The 23026-nt window shown below is 42.0% G+C and overlaps 1 protein-coding gene across 2 annotated transcripts in view; it reads left to right on the top strand.

Moving 5' to 3' along the window:
* DHTKD1 (dehydrogenase E1 and transketolase domain containing 1) overlaps window positions 1-23026 on the top strand; it is a 57908-nt gene that overhangs the window by 30656 nt on the left and 4226 nt on the right. For both annotated transcript variants that reach the window (XM_028162925.2, XM_007167415.2), the window contains 10 exons: window positions 1802-1973; window positions 3172-3370; window positions 5801-6113; window positions 7054-7138; window positions 7620-7759; window positions 13070-13220; window positions 13598-13704; window positions 18645-18809; window positions 22311-22393; window positions 22739-22908. In XM_028162925.2, the coding sequence (XP_028018726.2) occupies window positions 1802-1973; window positions 3172-3370; window positions 5801-6113; window positions 7054-7138; window positions 7620-7759; window positions 13070-13220; window positions 13598-13704; window positions 18645-18809; window positions 22311-22393; window positions 22739-22908 (1585 nt within the window). The remainder of the gene's footprint in view (window positions 1-1801; window positions 1974-3171; window positions 3371-5800; window positions 6114-7053; window positions 7139-7619; window positions 7760-13069; window positions 13221-13597; window positions 13705-18644; window positions 18810-22310; window positions 22394-22738; window positions 22909-23026) is intronic.

Below are 23026 nucleotides of genomic sequence, written 5' to 3'. Positions count from 1 at the left end.
GAAGGTGTGGGCTGGAGATTTTGCTAAGCAGAGCAGTGCTTCCTTTCTTAGCCAAAATGTTCTACCTATATACAAATTACTCTTTTAGGATGTCTTCACTGTCATTAAAAAAATCTGCTTCCAAGGATTCTTTTATTTATTTATTTTATTTATTTATTTTTGGCTGTGTTGCGTCTTCATTGCTGCGTGCAGGCTTTCTCTAGTTGCGGCGAGCGGGGGCTACTCTTCGTTGCGGTGCACGGGCTTCTCATTGCGGTGGCTTCTCTTGTTGTGGAGCACGGGCTTCAGGCACTCGGGCTTCAGTAGTTGTGGCTCTTGGGCTCTAGAGCGCAGGCTCAGTAGCTGTGGTGCACGGGCTTAGTTGCTCTGCGGCACGTGGGATCTTCCCGGACCAGGGCTCGAACCCGTGTCCCCGCCTGCATTGGCAGGCGGATTCTTAACCACTGTGCCACCAGGGAAGCCCAAGTATTCTTTCTTCATTCGTATTTAGGTCTTTAATTTCTGCTATTATTAGAGCCACAATGGTTACCATATCAGGTCATTTTATTTAATTAATTAATTAATTTATTTATTTGGCCATGCTGTGCAGCTTTCAGGATCTTAGTTCCCCCGTCAGGGATTGAACCCGGGCCATAGCAGTGAAAGCGCCGAGTCCTAACCAGTGGACCACCAGGGAATTCCACATATCAGATCATTCTATTCTTTAGCTGAGCATTTTGGCTGTTTATGATAGTAGCCTTTTATTTAATAACTTTTTAATTAAAATGTATTTGTCATATAACATCATGTAAATTTAAGGTGTACAACATATACCTTATTGATATAACAGCCTTTTATACAGCATGAAGTCAGTGGAGCTCATACTTTCTCCTAAGGTCTGCAATTCCCTCATTATTTGCTTTCAACTTTTCTAAAAAAAATTTACCCCCTTTTCTACCACCTTCCGTTTACCAGTTTTTTTTAACTAATTTATTTTTTATTGAAGTATAGTTGACTTACAATGTTGTGTTAATTTCTGCTGTAAGCAAAGTGATTCACTTATACACATATGTATACATTCTTTTCCATTATGGTTTATCACAGGATATTGAATATAGTTCCCTGTGCTATACGGTAGGACCTTGTTGTCAGGTTTTGTGCTATTATGATCTAGCAGACTTCACAAGTTCTGGAAGAATAGCACATTTAAGAGATTCTCTTATAATAGTATTTTGCTCTTTCCCCAAAGCCTCCTTTCACTTGTGTATGATATACTTCACCGCCCATGCTCCTGTCTTTGCTGTCACATCATTCTCTTTTATGTTAGCCGCAGTGGTGGCTAATGCACCCAGTGAGAATGAGGTGACGTGAGCTACACGCGGTCTCGTTTTTGGAGGAAAATGATTGGGGAAGAGTGAGAGTTCGAAGCTGTGCATTGGTCTTAGTGTCTTGCAGGCTGTTTTCATGATTGCTTTACTAGAGTTGATTTTCCTTCTACACCTCCAATCGCCCTTCCTTCTGTGGTGCTGCTGTGAACACTAGCGTGTTGATGGGGATGTGAGAAGTGATGGGTATAGGTGATGATGTGGGGCGGAAGGAATAGGTCAACTGGTGGTGGCTGCAGGAGGAAAAGGGCTGATTTAGCATCTTTGAAAGCTGCTTGAGATCAGCCTAACCATTCTAGGAAATCCTATAACTGGCAGATTTTTAGGAGGGTAGGGGAGCAGTGAGAGCATGGTTGTTTTTATTCCTGTTACTATTTGGAAACCTAAATTTCTCCATCGCTTACGTTCATTTTCTTTTTTTCTCCCCCGTGATCTAGGTTCACGGTGATGCTTCTTTCTGTGGTCAAGGGATTGTTCCTGAAACATTTACGCTCTCTAATATCCCGCATTTCAGAATTGGTGGGAGTGTCCATTTGATTGTCAATAACCAGCTGGGTTACACCACTCCTGCAGAAAGAGGAAGGTCTTCCTTATACTGTAGTGACATCGGTATGTAACACAGGGAGGAGTTGACGCTGTGGAGTCAGACAAGGAATTCCTGGAGAAACTTCTAGTTCACTCAGAACAGTGAGCCTCACTGCTGGTCCCATTTTAAATTTTGGATCAGATATGGTCAGTGGTCACCAACAGTGTTGTTAATATTCCTTTAAAAGTCTGAGTGTGATCTTAAAATCCAAGGAAATAAAATAAGAGTAGAATTTAGAGGGTGCAATCTCAAAATGCTTAAGTATCTAGTTGAATGATCTGCTGGAATCCAGAGATAACACAATTAGTACAGCTAGAGCAATTGTCTTTAGGATATTCAGATTTGGAGTACGCAAGATTACAGTCAAAAAGGGTATGTTCAACCAGTAAACTTGGCCAAGTGGTCTGGTTGGAAATCAGATGTGAAGAAGCAAAGTCAGCTTGTTTTAACCTGTGGAAACTAGTAGTATTAAAAGAAACACAGGGCTTTTTATTATTCATTCCCTATTTCACAGAATTTCCAGAACTGTTAGATGGTAAGAACTGCTCTGTTTTTACATCCAGAGCCTGGCCTGGATGCCTTTTGGGGCTACCTATATGAATTTTTTGTAATTAGTTAGGTAGAGATTTGAAAATTCATTCTCAATCTTCTCTTTGGAGAAAATCCATTTTTTTCTCGGATACATCCTTTAATGACCCTTTTATCTCAGGAAGAAAGATAATAGTCATGATGATAATAACAAATAAGTATCAGTTATGATGTACCAGGCTCTGTTAAGCACTTTATATGCATTAACTCATTGCCTCCTTAGGACATCACTAAGAGGTAAGAGCTATTATCCCAATGTTACAGACAAGGAGACTGAGATTCATAACTTTACCAGGATCACAAAGAGCTGGGACTTGAACTCATGCTTGTCACCTCGCCTCTAAAGTGCAGGTTCTTTTTTTTTTCATAAAGTGCGGGTTTTTTTTTTTTTTTGGCCGCACCATGTGGCTTACAGGAACTCAGTTCCCCGGCCTGGGATTGAACCCAGGTCATGGAAGTGAAAGCCCAGAGTCCTAACCACTAAGCCACCAGGGAACTCCCAAAGTGCAGGTTCTTAACACCCAAGCCAAACTACCCCTAAGGACAAGGGCTGTCTCCCCATGCAGGCAACAGGACTTGGGGGTAGGTTCATGGGTTGACTAGCCGGCCTCATCTCCAGCTTCTCTGCCTCAGGGAAGCTTGTGGGCTGCGCCATCATCCACGTCAATGGAGACAGCCCAGAGGAAGTGGTCCGGGCCACGCGACTGGCGTTTGAATACCAGCGCCAATTCCGGAAGGATGTGATTGTTGACTTGTTGTGCTACAGGCAGTGGGGCCACAACGAGCTGGACGAGCCCTTCTTCACCAACCCGGTCATGTACCAGATCATCAGGTACAAGGATGAACCGTCATGCAATGTGCCCCTTTCCCCACAGTGCTCACATTATTTGTGTTAGACACTCTCCGGTAGGGCAACCAGCTTTCCCAGTGTGCCTGGGACATGAAACTTTCAATGCTCAAACTGGGACAGACCTGGGCACACTGGGATGGTCATCCTTTGCGTCGCAGGAAAGCGCCCCATGTTCTTCCAACTCTACATATTTCCTCAATGAATAGACAAAGGGCGACTTCACCCCCTCACCTAGCAGAGGGAGCACTGAACAGAAGACGTAGGCAGAGCCTTGCCCGAAGCTGCTCAGTGCGACATTGACAGGAGCAGAAACAGAACCTCCATGATTCACTTCTGCAAACTATAGACGTGGACCTACTTTGTGCCTTGGCAAGAGGTTACATGATGGATTTTAACGAAGTTCAGAACTGCACTGTCCAGTGTGGAAGCCTCGAGCCATAAATGGCTGTTGGACACTTGAAATGTGCCAACTCCTGAAGGAGATGTGCTGGGAGTGTAACATATACACCAGATTTCAAAGACTTAGTGTGAAAAAAAGAGTGTAAATGATCTCGATAATAATTTTTATATTGATTAGGTATTGAAGGGACAATATTTTGGGTATATTGAGTTAAATCAATATATGATTAAAATTAATTCCACCTCTTGCACCTTTTCTAATGTGACCACAGGGAAATTTGAAATTACACATTGGCTTGCGTTATATTTCCGTGGGACAGTGCCAAGTCAGAAGGTTCACGTGATGGAGATAAGTGTGTTACTTTGGGATTTCCTATTTATTTATGTATTTATTTATTTGGCTGCACCGGGTCTTGGTTGTGGCACGCAGGATCTAGTTCCCGGACCAGGGATCGAACCCGGGCCCCCTGCATTGGGAAGACAGAGTCTTAGCCACTGGACCACCAGGGAAGTCCCAGGATTTCCTTTTCAGATGCTAGAAAGTAAAGTAGATCCCTCTTTCCTGCTTTATTTCCTCATAGACATAAATTAAAACAGAGGAATAAACTTGGTGACATTTTATGGGCCTTTCTGGTCGTAGGTAGCAGACTGCCCTTGGAAGAACAAATCTGGTTTCTCCATTTAGCCTTGAACTTAGCACCTGAATGACTTGATGTGACTCAGGACCCTGCTTTTAAAAATATATCCTGTCTACCTCTCACTTTTTTCAGGATTAAATATGATGATCAATGTGACCAGACTTGGAAGTTTAAAGTATTAAGCAAATGCAGAGTAGCATCATCGTTATTTCTATTGTTGTAAAACCCAGATGCTGAATAGTTACAGGCTTCTTCAAGCAACCTGAAACAGATGTCGGCAACTTTAGGTTCAATCCTTTTTGAAGTAAAGGGATGCAGAATAGGTAGACAATATAAGTCAGCCTTGTAAATAACTGTCCAGAATTAACGGTTTGTAAGAAAACTCTACTACTCATTACTTCTGCCTGACTGTAGACAAAAGCTTATAAAGATAAATTTGTGGGCTTCCCTGGTGGCACAGTGGTTAAGAATCCACCTGCCAATGCAGGGGACACGGGTTTGAGCTCTGGTCCAGGAAGATCCCACATGCAGTGGAGCAACTAAGCCCATGCACCACAACTACTGAGCCTGCGCTCTAGAGCCACACCTACTGAAGCCCGTGTGCCACAACTACTCAAGCCCATGCTCCTAGAGCCCGTGCTCCGCAACAAGAGAAGCCACTGGGATGAGAAGCCCGCGCACCGCAACAAAGAGTAGCCCCCGCTCACTGCAACTAGAGAAGGCCCGCACACAGCAATGCAACCCAACGCAGCCAAAAACAAATAAATAAATAAATTTTAAAAAAGAAAAAAATAGATAAATTTCACTTGCTTGTTTTCACTTGCTTGCCTGGAAGAGGTGGTTACTCACCACTGCCTTTAAAAAACAAATTTATTGGAGTGAAAGTCACATGACATAAAATGGACCTTTTATTTTTTGGCTACACCACGGGGCGCATGAGATCTTAGCTCCCCGACCAGGGATCGAACCCGTGCCCCCTGCAGTGGAAGTGTGGAGTCTTAACCACTGGACCGCCAGGGAATTCCCTAAAATGGACCATTTTAAAGTGAACAATTCAGTGTGAATTAGTGCATTCCCAATGTTGTACAAGCACCCCCTCTATCTAGTCCCAAAACATTTCCCGTGTGCATTTTTATAGGGATGACACTCCAGAATACCTTTGACAATAACTGTTTCTGTCTCTCCTTTTTTTTTTTTTTTTTTTTTGGCCGCATTGCATGGCTTGTGGGATCTTAGTTCCCCGACCAGGGATCGAATCCGGGTCCACGGCAGTGAGACCCCGAGTCTTAACCACTGGACCGCCAGGGAATTCCTGTATCTGTCTCTTTGATTTTTACAAATCATATTGATTTTTGTTTCCCTTTTCCTTGGATAGAGCCCGGAAGAGCATCCCCGACACGTATGCAGAGTACCTTATGGCCAATGGACTCATGACCCAGGAGGAGGTATCGGAAATCAAAGCCTCCTACTACGCGAAGTTAAATGGCCATTTAACTAACATGGCGCACTACAGCCCCCCTGCCACGAACCTGCAGGCCCACTGGCAGGGCCTGGTTCAGCCAGAAGCTTGCATCACCACCTGGAACACAGGTGTGCCCCTTGACCTCCTGCGGTTTATTGGCAGGAAGTCTGTGGAGGTGCCAGAGGAGCTCCAAATGCACAGTCACCTTCTGAAGATGCACGTGCAGGTAGGGAGCCCGGGAATCTCTGGGTATTGTTTGTCCATCTCTCACAGCAAGGAATTGGTGTTGGTCTGGTCTTGTTGGTTGGCGAATGCACTTGGCAAATATTTATCGTGAACCAATCCTAGCAGTATTTTGGTACTGATCGTCAATTAACTCAAATTTTGTCTACTTCTATTTTTCCTCCACTTATTCTTTCAGTCATTCATTAATACATTATATATACAGGTACTGCATGCACATTATTAATAACACAGCCATACAGGAATGCCCTTTTTGGTTTTTCTGAGCAGTGAGCAGAAGACACTTTCATTTTGAGGAAGGTGCTCAGGGTTTGGCTTAAATAAAATAAATAAAAAGCAGCACACGTACTCCCGAAAGGCAACCATTTACACCCTTAAGCGTGTTGAGGTTTTACATGTTGTCTCATGTTAAGGATGGATTGACAAACTGTCATGGTTTGCCTGTAGTTTCCTGGAACGTGGGACTTTCAGCGCTAAAAGCAGGAGGAGAGCAAGGAGATATAGGTCTTCATCTTTCTTGAACCTGGATGAAGACACGATGAACTCTGGATTATTTTTAAAACACTAACTTCGTTTGTAAGTTTCTGTTATAGGTGTAGAGAGTATTAAAACAATCTGTGTGCTCACCATCAGGCTGAAGACATAGAATATTACCAGTGCCGTTCCTCTCTCCCCCTCTCTGATGTCTCCTCCTCCCATCCATCTGCCGCGTTAACTACTCACCAGAGTGCCTGTTTGTTTTGCCTGCTTTCAAATGTCATGTACTTGCTGTCATACTCCGATGTTTCCTTCTGCAGTATCTGTTGTACTTAATGTTATGTTTTTGATTCTTAACCATTGTTGCCTTACATTTTTTTGAACTCAGTGTGAAAAAGGATGGGAACTCTTAAAAGTTTCTTTTCCCCTCCCGTTCAATTTTACAGTCCAGAGTGGAGAAAGTGATGGATGGAACAAAGTTAGACTGGGCCACGGCAGAAGCTCTTGCCCTAGGCTCATTACTTGCTGAAGGTAAGACATTTCTGTGTAGCTGCACAACGGGTAGGGGGTGCTTTATATGACATTTCTTATATGTGACGCCTGCAGTTTTGAGTTACAACTACCTTGTATTGTTTTTATTGACTGGAGAGGTTCTCAGACGTGTTAACTTTTCTTACCTGAAAACATTATTTAATCTTAGTATAAGTTATGTTGACAATCTTCATCAGCGAACAGACTATGGAAACAAAGGGCTCAGTGCTGGATGTATTGGAAAGATATTTTCCTTTAAAAATTGTAGGACAAATGATGACTCTTCACTCTTAATTAGACTACGGAGTTTTGAATATAGGACAGGTATATTTTAAGAAGGATAATCTATTGTCCTAAGGACAGTTCTCAGGATGAGCTGATGTATAAGAATTCAGGGTCACCAGGCCTTACAGGCCTTATTATTACTTAGGTTATTCATGGGAATCTGGATTTTTTTCTTTTCCTTCTTGCTTGCTTTAAGGTTTTAATGTCCGTCTGAGTGGCCAAGATGTTGGCCGTGGAACTTTTAGCCAGAGGCACGCAATGGTTGTTTGCCAGAAGACCGATGACACCTATATCCCCCTGAACCATATGGACCCTAATCAAAAGGGGTTTCTAGAGGTAGGCTGTTTTATTATCTAGTATAAACCTCAGGTGCTGGTGATTATAGCTACAGGCTTCTTAGACCAACTAGAAACAGATGTCGGAAACTTTGGGTTCAGTCCTTTTTGAAATAAAAGTATGCCAACTGGGTAGACAATGCCAGTCTATGCACTTGGAGTGGAAGTAACAGACTAGCGAGTAGACTAGAGCTGTTTTACTCTGGCTACTTATCTGTAATCATGTAAATGTCAAATGGGTGTTCATTTTGTCAATCCAAAATTGATTATATAACCTGCTCGTTGCTGAATTCATTAAAGTGAGTCGAAGATGTGGATAATAAGCCAACATTTCTTGCCAACTTAAAAAAAAAAACCCACTGACTTAAGGTTACTTTATTCCCTAGGGTTTAGCGGGCTTGATGAATGTATCCATTGCCATGTATTTCTCTGTGCCAGTTGCTGAGTTAGATTCATTAGAGTCAAGAGCAGGTCCTGGGTCTTTTCATTTTTGTTTCTCCAAACAACTAGCCTAGTGCCTGGCACATGGAGTTTATGAAATTATCCTTTAAGGTACAATTAGTGGTGCGTCATCTTTTTTCCTACTCTAGCCATTTGTTTGAGAGTATTGGGTTCACTGATACTCTATTTGTTTTTTCAATAAACTTATTTATTTTATTTATTTTTGGCTGCGTTGGGTCTTTGTTGCTGCGCGCGGGCTTTCTCTAGTTGCGGCGAGCGGGGGATACTCTTTGTTGCGGTGTGCGGGCTTCTCATTGCGGTGGCTTCTCTTGTTGTGGAGCACGGGCTCTAGGCACACGGGCTTCAGTAGTTGTGGTACGTGGGCTCAGTAGTTGTGGCTCACGGGCTCTAGAGTGCAGGCTCAGTAGTTGTGGCCCACAGGCTTAGTTACTCCGCTGCATGTGGGATCTTCCCAGACCAGGGCTCGAACCCATGTCCCCTGCGCTGGCAGGCGGATTCTTAACTGCTGCGCCACCAGGGAAGCCCAATACTCATATTTTTTTTAAAAATTCACTTTGTCAAAAGCAAGCTTCCAGGACAGTTACTTAAAGGACATGCAGCTCATCTTTTCTTTAAGTTAGTCTAAAATCCCCTCCTTGATCAGTATCTAGACTGGTGACCTAGATACTGAAACATTTTGTATTTTCCCCACCCAATGTCTTTTATTGATTTGTGATTTGATATATAGTATCAATTAATTTTGAATATTGCTATTTAGAAAGCCCCAAGTAAACGTCTCACATCTGTTATGGGGATGCTGTCAAAGATTTCATTTATTATCTAACACTTTGTCCTTTATATGAAGACCCTGGGGGGGGGGACTCCTGCTTGATCTTGGTATTGAGAGTAGTCGTAGTTCCCTGAGCAGTGGCTCGTCTTTATTGTGTGTACGTCGAAAATTCTGCAACCGATCAACCTTCCCTTATCAATAATGGCTTCTGGGAAGGGGTAGAGGCCATGGCAGCCTCAAGAAAGCAGGTTACCAGGTTGTATGTTTTCCCCAACCCTGTTGGGTGTGTCAATCTATTTATTTTCTTTCTGTCCACCTACTTTTTTTTTTTGGCTGCACAGCGCGGCATGTGGGATCTTAGTTCCCCGACCAGGGATTGAACCCATGCCCCCTGCAAAAGAAGCATGATGTCCTAACCACAGGACCACCAGGGACTTCCCTGTCCACTTACATTTAAACTATCATTTTGTGTATTATCTATATTTACAGGCCATCTTAAATAATTTTTGGAATAAATGAAAGCATTAATAGATTCAACAAATTAATGTCGATAAGGGTATACAAGTATATGAAGTACAATAGATGCATAGGAGAAGGGGCAACTAGGTTACCTGGGGATTAAAAGGAAGAGCTTTAGAGAGGAGGCCAGATTTGAGCTGGGACTTGAGGGATATTTGGAATTGCCTAATCTAGTAAATGTAGGTGGACACAGTAGGGCATACATAAGCTGTGAAGTAAGAGGCCCTGACCTCATGCTCAGGGAACTACATATAGCTTCATGTGACTGGAGTTTAAGCTGCAAAGTGGATACAGAAGTAAAAGAAGAGACGGGCCAATCAGGACTACCCACGTTGTGAAAGACTTTGAGTGTTATGTAAAGAGAAACCATGGAGGAATTTTGAACAGGTGATCAGTTTTCCATGTTAGAAAGAGCACTCCTGATGATACTTTGGAAGCCTGAGCTGAAGAAGGGTGAGACTTAGGACAATTTCTAAGGAGGCTTCTCAGTCATCTAGGCAGGAAATCCTGGAGCTGTGAATTAGGGCAATAGCAGTGCAGAGGGGAGATGGGGCCAAGATTTGAGAACTAGTCAGAAAACAACAGCTATCGGACTCAGTGGTAGGTGTAGGGAGTGAAGAAGACCAGTCCTGGTTATCTCCTAGCTCCCTGACTAGGGCAGCTGGCATATGATGATGGCATTTACCCAAATAAAGAGTAAGAGAGAGGAACAGGTGTGGTAAGGAAAGATGATGGACTAAGTTTTGGACATTAAACTTTGACATAGATATTTCAGGTAATTAGATATGTATGTCTGGAGTTAATGAAGGAATCTGGTCTTGGATGTCTATTTGGAAGTCATCAGGGTGCAGGAGTGTTTGAAACCACAGGGGTGGGAGAATCTCTCTGAGAGAGAGCAGAATGAGAACAGATAGGGTCCTGGGAAAAACAACAAGGGTAGACAGGGGTTCAGGAGGTAGAGACAACTAGATTAGATAATTCTTTCTAGAAGCCTGACTGTTAAAGGAAGCAGGAGCTAGAGAACAGTGGCCAGGGGAATATTCCTTGTTTTTTGGGTTTTTTTTTTTAATTTATTTTTTTGGCCACACCGTGTGGCATGCGGCATCTTAGTTCCCCGACCAGGGATCGAAGCCGTGCCCCCTGCATTGGGAGCACAGAGTCTTAACCACTGGACCCCCAGGGAGGTCCTTTCTTGTTTTATTTTTAAGTTTTTGATTGTTCATTTGCTGAGAGGAGAAAGCCAGGGAGGAGAGGTTCAGAAAAGAGTTTGGTGATGAGCCGAGTGAAGAAGCAGAGAAAAGGTTTGGATTAGAATATGAGTGGGTGTGTCAGCCTTGGGTAGGAAGAGAGATGGGGAATGAGGTGAAGACGCAGAGGTGCAAGTAAAGCACTCAGTTCAAATCCCGTTGACAACAGACTCATGGATCTGAGAAATATAGTGTCTCTTTTCAAGTTAATGTCTTATAAAGATCATAATTGAAAGCAAATAGAAATCAGGAAAGGTAAACTATTCATAATCCTGCCATACTAATACATTATCTGTTTTCATTTTTTGTTGTTGTCATTGAGTGCTTATCCGTATAAATCATGCATTTTTATGGTTGTAATCATAGTAGAGATGAAATTTTTTTCCAGAGTTTTTTTTTATTAAAAGCTTTATTGAGATAAAACTCATAGAATTCAACGTTTCAATGTGTACAATTAAGTGGTTTTCAGTGTATGCAGTGGTGCAACCATCACCACTATCTAATTTTAGAACATTTTCATCACCCCTAAAAGAAACCCATACTTATTAGCAGTCACACCCCATTCCTTCCTTTCCTCAGCCCCTGAAACCCACTAATCTACTTTCTGTTTATATTGATTTATCTATTTTGGCCTTTTTATATAAACAGACTCATAAATATGTGGCTTCTTATGACTGGCTTCTTTCACTTAGCATTGTGTTTTCAAGGTCCATCCATGTTGTAGCATGTGTCAGTATTTTATCCCTTTTTGTTGCCAAGTACTATTCTATAAATATGTAACTTAAGGACTTCCCTGGTGGTTCAGTGGTTAGGACTCCGTGCTGCCACTGCAGGGGACGTGGGTTTGATCCCTGGTTGGGGAAGATCCCATATGCCTCGCAGCATGGCCAAAAAAAAAAAAAAAAAAAGTAACTTAAAATTTTTTTTAGAAAAATGTTGAAACAAATACAAAATTACAAAAAAGTTGGATGTATAATGCAAAAGGAACTTTTTCTCATTCTGAGACATTCGAGCCATCCAGATGGAAATATCAGGTTGCCAGCCTGATGCCCTACGTGTGTATTTCCTACAAACTAGGTCGTTCTCCTACATTACCCCAATGCAACCATCCAAGTGAGGAAGTTAACACTGAGACATGAAGACATCTGGTCCACAAACCCAGTTCAGAGTTGTGCTGCCTTGAACTGTCACATCTCTTTAGCCTCTTCAGAGATGTAATTTTATGTTCTGCTTTTTTAATCTTAACATATGGTGATGATTCTTTTGCTTTATCATGCAAACAGGATATTAGAAAAATGGATTCCAAAAGGTAGGCCTTTTTCAAGTAACTTTCCCCCCCTTTGTTTGTTTGTTTGTTTGTTTTTAATTAATTTTTATTGGAGTATGGTTGCTTTACAATGTTGTGTTAACCTCCACTGCACAAGAAAATGAATCAGCCATACACATACAGATATCCCCTCCCTTTTGGACTTCCCTCCCATTTAGGTTACCACAGTGCATTAGGTAGAGTTCCCTGTGCTATGCAGTATGTTCTCATTAGTTGTCTATTTTATACATAGTACCAATAATGTGTATATGTCAATCCCAGTCTCCCAATTCCTCCCTCTCCACCTCTTTCCCCCGTGGTATCCATACATTTGTTCTCTACGTCTATGTCTCTATTTCTGCTTTGCAAATAAGATCATCTATACCATTTTTCTAGATTTTTAAAAATATTTATTTATTTATTTTTGACTGCGTCAGGTCTTAGTTGCAGCACATGGGCTCTTCGTTACAGCGCGTGGGCTTCTCTCTAGTTGTGGAGCGTGGGCTCTAGAGCGCAGGCTCAGTAGTTGCGGCACGAGGGCTTAGTTGCCCCATGGCGTGTGGGATCTTAGTTCTCCGACTAGGGATCGAACCCACGTCCCCTGCATTGGAAGGCAGATTTTTAACCACTGGACCACCAGGGAAGTTCCTCCCCCCCCACTTTGTTCTGTGACATTTTTTAAAAAGCTCTTATGACACCGTTTTACTCTCAGCTTCAAAGGTGGGGCATCTGAGAAGTTAATTTTGCTTCTCCTTCAAGAAAATCTTTAATGCCCATATTCCAACCTTTTGTATGTCTTCCTCTGTTTGCCCCAACTTTTCCCACACACATCACTCATGGAGAGCAGGAGATGTCCTCTCCCAAAGGGATGCGGGGATGAATGAAAGCACAGCTGCCCTCACGGCCCTCCTCCCTTTTGAGCAGTTGGTACCAATATGATGCTTTACCTTTACAGATTCACATCCCATCTTCCCTGCATGACAGTTCTGTTCTCCTCCTTTGCCCTAGGTAAGCAACAGCCCACTGTCGGAAGAGGCCGTCTTGGGATTTGAGTATGGGATGAGCATCGAAAGCCCTAACCTACTGCCCCTCTGGGAGGCTCAGTTTGGCGATTTCTTCAACGGTGCTCAGATCATCTTTGACACGTTCATCTCTGGAGGTTGGTGTTGGCCTATGGGTGTGTAGTGGACGTGTGGCATCAGCCTCACGGGGACAAATGACGGAAAAGGGGCCATAACTGCTTATGAGACTCCTGTGTACCACGGCATCCCCCCACTCCGAGAGCTGGGAGCCTGTTCTGTCATCCACTGGGGCATGGCAGCTATCAGGCAGTTAAATAAGCTGCCAGGAAGAGCATGTAAGTCCTCTGTCAGCAGGAGGGCTGTGTCTCCTGGGGAATGTGCTTAGCTGTAGTGAATGGTGCAATGAAAATGGTTTTGGGGGTCCAGCAACAAACTAACGTGTCTCACTGCCCAGTCGCCCCGGGCTGTCCTGCACCTGCGTTGTAACATTCTTACTCCCACTGCTGCTTTGCAGGTGAGGCCAAGTGGCTCCTCCAAAGCGGCATCGTGGTCCTCCTTCCTCATGGGTACGACGGGGCTGGACCAGAGCACTCATCTTGTCGAATAGAGCGTTTCTTGCAGGTATGTCCACTGCCTTCTGGATTCCACGAAATGTTTCCCTGCTTTCTAGGTGCTTTGAAATAGAACTGCCTCCTGCAAATACCTAATGTGAACCTTGCACTACAAGACATTGTAGTATTTGAATGAAACAGATTTAATGCAATGTCAATCAATATTCCTTGGAAATGTGATGCCTCAAGCATGTTAGTGTCACGGTTTTACGGCAATGAAAGTGCTTCTTTTCTTCTTTTTTTTAATATTTATTTATTTAGGCTGTGCCGGGAGTTAGTTGCAGCATGCGGGGTTTTTAGTTGCAGCAGGCAGGATCTTTAGTTGCGGCATGCAGGATCTTTAGTTGCGGCATGCGGGCTCAGTTGCGGCATGCGTGTGGGATCTAGTTCCCCGACCAGGGATGGAACCTGGGCCCCCTGAACTGGGAGTGTGGAGTCTTACCCACTGGACCACTCAGGGAAGTCCCTGAAAGTGCTTCTTATGCAGCAAATATCGGTAGTTTCTGAGTCAAGCTGATCATCGGAGTCATCTAGGGGCTTTTTATAAACAGAGATACAGGGACCAACCCCAGATCTAAGTAGTGATAGTATTTTTATAAAATGATTCGTGACCATTAAAAAATGTTAAACAACAACCCAGAAATTACCATTGTTATCTTTTGGTAAGAATCATTACCAATGCCTCTTTATGCATATTTCTAATATCTTATTATGAAAAATTTCAAACATACAGAAAAGTTGAAAAAACTTTACAGAGAATATTCATATGCCCACTTGCTACATTCTACCATTAATATTTTATTATATTTGTTTTATCATGTTTCTATTCATCTGCCATCCCTCTGTCTATCCATAAATCCATATAATTTTTGGATGCACTTGAAAGTAAATGGAGACATCAGTACACGTCACCCTAAGTACATGAATATCATTAATTATCTTAGCATACAGGCAGATAAAATATATAGAAAGGTGATAGATTACTGGATAGGTAGATAGAACAGTAGCTAGATAAATGTATATAACTGGTTGGTTGGTAGATAATGACAGAGAAATCATTTCATAAAAATTAGATTACAGAAATAAATTGGAGGTAAATTAAAGAACTAGCTGTGAAATACAAAACTACAGTTTTTCAAAGAAATATAGGAAACGAGCATGCAAGAGATACAGTTTGGGAGTCATCAGTTTCTAGATGATACTTAAAGTCATGAGACTGGATGAAATTATCAAAAGAATGAGTACAGTTAGAGAAGAGAAGTTGCCCCCAAACTGAGCCCTGGGATAGACCAGCAGTTAGAGGCTGCAGGGAAGGAGAACACAGGAGGCTGAGAAGGAGCAACCAGTGAAGCTGGAGGAAGGTCCTAGAAAGCAAGTGAAGGATACATGTTAAGAAGGAGGACGTATCAAGGCCAATCAGGATAGGACTGAGAATTAGCCGTTGGATTTAGCAATAAAGGGTTCATTTGGTGGTTGGTAACTGCGGTTTGTTTAGGTGGAGTGGTATTAGGAGTATATGGAAGGAGGAAAGTTTAACTCTTTTGAAAAGTTTTGCTGCAAGTAGAACAGGGAAGTGGGAAATTTGCACCAAGAGACGTTCTTTTTGCTTTTGTTTTAAAGATAGGAGAAATAACAGCATGTTTGCTGATAGGAATGATCCAGTAGAGAAGAAAATATTGACGTAGGAGAGAGAGTAGAATGACTGGAGTGATTGCCTTGAGAGACCAGGATGGGCTGGTGTCCACTGCACAAGGGATTGGATCAACTCTAGACAGCAGCATGGCAGGTTCATCTATGGTAATAACCAGAGGCAGAGAATACGGTGCAGATGATAGAACATGGTAGATGTTGTGGTGAAGGTCTGAGGAGATACTCTTGGGTCATTAGCTGAGAATGATGATGGAGGAGGAGATCCTGGGTTAAAGCTGTGAAATAGTCATCTGGAAGAGGAGGAGAATGAGTGAATTAGGGAAATAGACGGTAATAGTCTAAGAGCATTGAGGGCCAACTTAAGATTCTTGGTCAAGATTTTAAAGTGACATCCATCAGTGTGATTGTGTGTTTTCTCCAGCTTCATTCCCTGCATAGGTGCAGAAATGGGACAGATGGAAAGTTGAGATTAACTCGGCTTGTCGTTTGGAGTGAAAAAATGTCAAGGGAGTTAAGGGTGTATGCCAAAGAATGATTGTAATGATTGACTATGGAATTTAGCTTAAGTAAGGAGGAGGGAGGAGATGTGAAGGGTGAAGGCCAGTGAAAAGGTGATAGGATCAATATGTTGGTGGTATTGATGAGGCTGAAGGATTGATGGAGTCAAAGTGTTAAAGGGAATTGAGCTAGAAAGGTAGGAAGTGGTGGTCAGAGTGGAATGGATAAAGTAGAGCTTATGGAGAGATCCCTGTCATTGAGACCAGGATGTAGCCATGGAAATGGGTTGTTGAGGTAGGATGGAGGACAGAGTGATTGGAGGACAGGAGTTCAAGGAACCAAGTTGCCAGGGTTTTGAAAGGATCATCTACATATGCATTAAAATTACCAAGTCCATGTTAATAATTTTCTCAGACCTACTTCATAGGATTACTGTGAGGCGTAAAGAGTCGATATATGTAAATGCTTAGAACAGTAATCGACATTTATATGTTTGCTGTTTATTATTTTTATTATTATCGTTTCCTGTGCTTGCACTGAGATTACCTCAAGCTCTTTGTTTACACTACTAATTTTATTTTTAGCCCTGCAAAAGAATTAATATCGATATGTAAAGTGAAGAGTGTTTGCTGTTTATATAAGCACTTGCTTACTTCATCTTCTTTCATTGTGATTATCTCAAGCTCTTTGTTCATGCCATTTCTTTTTTGTTCTGTCTGTTCTGCTTCTTGATGTTTCTTATTTATTTATTAGATTTGTAATGGTAGAGTTTGGTTCTCACTTGGTTTTCTTGGCATTGCACTCACCTTTCTTATCTAATTCTATTGTGTTGTCGTTAAGACTATCTGCCCTTTAAAACGTTGTTTTTTAAAATTGTGGTAAGAACACTTAACATGAGACCTACCCTCTTAACAGATTTTTAAGTGTGCATTGCAATACTGTTGACTGTAGCTACTATGTTGTACAGCAGATCTCTAGAACTTATTCATCTTACATAACTGAAACCTTATACCCCTTGACTAGCAACTCTCCATTTCCCCTTCCCCGCCCCTGGCAGCCACTGCTCTGCTTTCTGCTTCTATGAGTTTGACTATTTTAGATTGTTCATATAACTGGAATTGTGCAGTATCTGTATTTCACTTAGCATAACGTCCTCAAAGCTTATCTGTGTAACTGCAAATTGCAGAATTTCCTTCCTTGAATAGGCTGAGTAATATTACATACATAGATAAATATACCTATATACCACATACCACATTTCCTTTATCCATTCATCCGTAGATGAACATTTAGGTTGTTTCCACATCTTGGCTATCATGAGTAGTGTTGCAATGAACATGGGAGTGCTAATACCTCTTTGAGATCCTGATTTCAGTTATTTTGGTTAAATACTCAGAAGTGGGATTTCTGGCTCATACAGTAATTCCATTATTGATTTTTTAAGGAGCCTCCATGCTGTTTTCCGTAGTGACTATACCAATTTACTTTCCTACCAACAGTGTACAAGGGCTCCCTTTTCTCCACATCCTTGCCAATACTTATGTCTTTTGTTAAAATTGGCTGCCTTTTGCCTGCTATGTTCCTTTCTTTTTGTGCCCCCCACCCCTTATAAAAAGTTATAAGGGGCTGTATAATATTTACATTGTTGCTATATCATTTTATTTCATCTTGTCTTTGATTATTTAGGGCAATCCTTCAAAAACCTTATAGTTTCCCTGAGGGGGTGTGGGTGAATTCCCCTTAATTTTCCTTCCCATTTGGTACCAATTTACCTTCTTAGAACAACAGTTGAGAATAGTCTCCAGTACATGAAGCCTGAGGACATGGCGCGGGAGGACATAGCTCTGCTGGACAGAAGGTTTTTCTTGCTAAATTCCGGTGTCCCTTCTGAGATTCAATAGCTAAGCCCATACAAGGGTCCACTCCCTGGTCAAGGCTGTGTATCCCTTCCATGGGCCTCTCTTTCCTTGGCATGTCCTGGCCCTGGAAGTGGCAAGCCTGGCAGCCCCATCTGCCTCCACTGAATTCTGCAGGGGCTTCAGCCCTAGATTTTGCCTTTATTTCCCCAGGGTGCCACTCACACCCTGTCACCAAATTGGAGGAGCCCAGTAAAAATCTCAGGATTTTGTCAACTCACTTACTTTCCTCTGTACTGCTTCTTGATCAGGGTTAGGAGCCATGCCTCAAGTTTCTGTCCCAGCAGGATCTTCTGAGATTTCATTCCTTGCTCTCAGTTTTTCAACCTCGTTAGCTGTTCTTGTTCTTGTCTCTAAAACAAACTATACTTACATTTATCCCATCAGGAGAGTGAGATTCGGATCGTGCATCCTTCCAACATCTTCACTCCACGGTCATCAGCATCTGTATTTTTCAAAAAGTCTCCTCCAGACGCTTCTTTTTTTTAAATTTTAAATTTTAATTTTTTTTGGTCATGCCACACAGCTTGTGCGATCTTAGTTCCCTGACCAGGGATAGAACTCGGGCCCTTGGCAGTGAAAGCTCCAAGTCCCAACCACTGGACCACCAGGGAAGTCCCCACCTCCACATGCTTTCTGCAGTCAGCTGTGTTTGGAAAGAACCACATTAAAACACACAGACTTGGCCGATGGGGAGCCATCAGGCTTCTCCTCTGGTGAATTCTTCACAGGTCATAAATTTACCTTCTGGGCTTTTTCTATAATGAAGAGCCACATCTCTTCTCCTGCTCATCGAGAGCCCCGTGTCCCCCGTAGGATAGCCTGTGCCCTTAGGATGGAGTGAGATGACCCGACTGTCTGCTCCTTCCTCTCACTTCCCTCCCAGATGTGTGACAGCGTGGAGGAGGGCGTGGACGGAGATACCGTGAACATGTGCATGGCCCACCCCTCCACGCCCGCCCAGTACTTCCACCTGCTACGGAGACAGATGGTCCGGAACTTCAGGAAGCCCCTCATCCTTGCTTCTCCGAAGATGTTGCTCAGACTCCCTGTAAGTAGAAAAAGCTGGTTATTAGTCTTTTTCCTCCTGTCATTTTTCTCCCCCCTGCATTTTCATCTCTTTTCTGTATCTGATTGTAGATGCAAATGACAGAAACATCTCTTTGGTTTTAGTTGGCCACGCTGCTTTGTCTCTCTCTTTCTCTCTTTTTTTTAACCTTTCAAGAATAACTAGAAATCTAAATCGCTCTCAGTTTCATTGTCATGAAGGACAGGCATAGCAAATATTATAACCCTGCCATCCCAGTCTGAGCAGAAATAATCTTTTAGGAAAAGTTTCAAAGTCCAAATGGTCTCAGCACTGCTGTGTTGATAGTTGCAAGTTGGGAATTGAAAGTACTTTGATGAAAATGAGTGGTTTTATTCATTGACTTTTATTTAGACGTTTTCTGTTAAATGATTTATCACCGGTAGACTCCATTTCAAACATTGTAACAATATAGCTTATCACTACCTGGCTTTACAAGAGTATATTTTCTCTTGGTTTACTGGAACTAAGCGTTAAGCGCACATATTTTTTTAAATCACACAACTATGCTAGTTTTCAAGTGGCAGAGTTCAAGATAAGAAACACTGCTAAGCATATATTTATCCCACCTGCTATAATTTTTTTTCAGTTTTGTATGAGAGTCTGAATTAGGATTAACATTCGAAAAACCTTTGCATTTATTTGGATGCCACTGCTGAGGTGAACTAAGTCGTTTAGGACTTGGCTGTTTGAGATGATCTTGTGCTTCTCACAAAGGTTAGAGAACGTGTATTTGGAAGTGAGGGGTGTTGAGGGAAGCTGCCAGTGATTTGCCTTCACCTGTTGCCTTTTTTGGAGTTTCTAGCATTTGGAGGGGAGTAAGGTGGCCCTGGTTCTCACAGCCGGTCAAGGGTACTTGAGTGATCCCAGAGTGAGCGCCCCCTTAAATTTTGCTCTCCAGGCCCCTCACCTGTCTCACCCCAGCCTCAGGGGTCAATAATGAGGAAATGCACTTCAAGTTCTTTCACCAGTGGCTGAAAGTTCATTTGTTTGGTCTGCTTATTCTCTCTGTGAACAACCTTGTGAATTTTGAGATGGTTTCATGAGCATCATGGGACATTCAAGACAAACAAATTCAGTCCCTTTACACCATCTTTCTGATGGGGCTGTCTTGACACCGATATTTTGAAACGGCAATGTGAAAGGAGCCAAGTCAAAATGTAAAGTTACTATAATTTTGCTCTGGGTCTTAGTTGCGGCATGTGGGATCTAGTTCCCTGACCAGGGATCGAACCCATGCCCCCTGCATTGGAAGGCAGAGTCTTAACCACTGGAACACCAGGGAAGTCCTGATCTGGGATTCTTGAACCCAACTTTCATTGTAACCCTAACATTATCACCTGCTCTCTCAATCATAACTAAAAGGAGTACAATGATATTAAATATAATGCATGTATATTATTAGGTATTGAGTGAACTATTAGAAGTTTTGTTGAGAATTTCTTTTGCTGTTTGAAACTGAAAATGAGTTCATTTTCTGGCCCTAATGCTCCACCCCTCTCCCCAAGTCTAATATACAACTTATTAAATAAGTGAAGCCTTCCTTGGGGAGCTTAAAAAATATCAACAGCTATCTTATAGACTTTCAAGTGAAAAACTACTCTTATTAAGTAGTCAAATATTTTCATTAAACATGTAAGTCCTTTTGTTAATGAAAAGTCAGTACAACCAGTATTGAATTCTGATTTCTTCCTGAAAATTGGATTATTGGTACAAGTGATCTAGCAGAATATAAATAGTCAGCCTTCTCTATCCATGGCCCACTCAGAGATGACTTGCCATGTAGCAAACATGACTCAGGGGTACAGGGAGTTTGTCTGTCAAGTGGTACCAAAATCCCACCCCAGTTTCCCACCTAACTCTGAACTCTGAACTCTGAACCTTTTGATTCCTGCTGTAGGAAGTGGGGACTGACAAAAGGCTCTGGTTCAGAAGGGAGAAAGATTGCCTCTATCACACATTATTTATTAATAAGCATAGCTGAATAGCTAATATTAATTTTTTAGGTTATATACAGTATCCCAGCATCAGTATGGCTGCCCTCAATGGCCTAGTCTAAATGTCATATACCCATTTGGGACTAGACTATAGGGAAACTAACTAGATGATAGCAAAAGGGATCAAATCCCTCACCTTGGCTTCATCAGTTTTCTACTTTAAGTTCTTTGCAACAAGTATTTATTTGCTGCACCACGCAGCTTGTAGGATCTTTGTTCCCCAACCAGGGATTGAACCTGGGCCCTCGGCAGTGAAAGCACTGAGTCCTCACCAGTGGACTGCCAGGGAATTCCCAAGTATGTTTTTAAAATTGGGCTCAGTAATAAAATTTCTTTTCATCGTGGAAATATTCATATGTTGTTCCTACTTGTTCTGTTTCGTTTATAAATTTTTTTTTTTTGATGAAAGTTCATAATAATGCAGTTGACAAGAAAATTAGTTATTTCTGAGATATACATTTTAAAGTAATAACTAGGATTATTACTTATAACATTATACCAGAACATATAAGATTTTTAGAAATTTCATGTAATGTCTGAAACATTTATATTAACATATTTCCATACAAATACAAATATAAGATTTTTAGAAATTTCATGTAATGTCTGAAACATTTATATTAACATATTTCCATACAAATAACCCAATGAAAGTTTAGTATTAGTTGTTTTGTTTGTTTTTTTATACTGCAGGTTCTTATTAGGCATCAATTTTATACACATCAGTGTATACATGTCAATCCCAATCGCCCAATTCAGCACACCACCATCCTCGTTTATAAATTATAGTCAAAATCCTAAAGACAGAAATAATTGCCCTAACTCAGCTATTCCAATTCACAATATAAATTCTATAAAATGTTGTTTCTGATTCCAAAAAGTTAAGGTGTAGTTTTTATTGATAATAAAGTTGAGTCATCACACTGCAATTTTTTTTTTTTTTTTTTGGCTGCGTTGGGTCTTCGTTGCGGTGCGCGGGCTTCTCATTGCAGTGGCTTCTCTTGTTGTGGAGCACGGGCTTTAGGCGCGTGGGCTCAGTAGTTGTGGCTCTTGGGCTCTAGAGCACAGGCTCAGTAGTTGTGGTTCACGGGCTTAGTTGTTCTGCAGCATGTGGGATCTTCCTGGACCAGGGCTCGAACCCGTGTCCCTTGCACTGGCAGGCAGATTCTCAACCACTGCGCCACCAGGGACGCCCCACACACTGGAATTTTGACTGTTAAAATTTATTGTGGCACCAGACGAAAGGCAATCTTATGTAACCTCAGAAAAATAATTTTATTCTGAAGTATACAGAACAGATACTTTTGGGAAAGATATTTTGTTTATTAGTACATATGTTTACTTATAGTCCCAGGAGAGAATTTTGATACTAGTTCTTGGGAAAGATCCCTGATAAGGAAAAGCATCTTCAGGTCCTTTCCCTTGGTTGATAGATTTGTGGCTTTTTTCTCCCCCTCCCCCTCCTTAGGCAGCTGTGTCAACTCTTCAAGAAATGGCACCAGGAACAGCATTCAAACCAGTCATTGGTGATTCATCTGTGGATCCAAAAAAGTAATCTGATGTGATGCTCTGTTTTCATACTCTGCAGGAGATTTGTAGTGAGTGGGAAAACTAGTTCATGTTAAGTGAACCAAGCGACCCAAATCTTCTGTATCCTTATATAAGTCCTTTAAGTTCATGGGGTAGGAGTTAGAATATGCACAGAAGAGTGAATTTTGGAGGCATATGTTGCTCAAGAAGGTTGGCCAGGGCACAGCATGACTGAACCCCACTACAACGCCCCCGCTGCTTCAGTGGTGAAGCATTTAAATCTCTGTGGTCTCCCGCTTTCTTCTGCCACAGTTCTTACTTGAAGATATTTCTCCCCCGCCTCACTGTCCCTTTTCTACCCAACAGGGTTAAGAGTTTAGTGTTCTGCTGCGGCAAACATTTCTATGCCCTGCTGAAGCAAAGAGAATCTTTGGAGGCCAGGAAGCATGACTTTGCTATCATCCGAATGGAAGAACTCTGCCCTTTCCCACTGGATTCGCTGCAGGAAGAGATGAGCAAATACAAACATGTTAGAGGTAAAGGGTCCTTCTTATTAGGCTTTTTTGGTTTTAAGTTACCTGAAACCTATTTGAACTATCTCAAATAAAAAGATGGTACGGGAGTACTGAGAGTTATTAAAAAGTTGAATCTCAT

The sequence above is a fragment of the Balaenoptera acutorostrata genome, chromosome 3 (assembly GCF_949987535.1).
Source record: "Balaenoptera acutorostrata chromosome 3, mBalAcu1.1, whole genome shotgun sequence".
Classification (NCBI taxonomy): domain Eukaryota; kingdom Metazoa; phylum Chordata; class Mammalia; order Artiodactyla; family Balaenopteridae; genus Balaenoptera; species Balaenoptera acutorostrata.
This window is presented reverse-complemented; position numbering and strand designations above follow the sequence as displayed.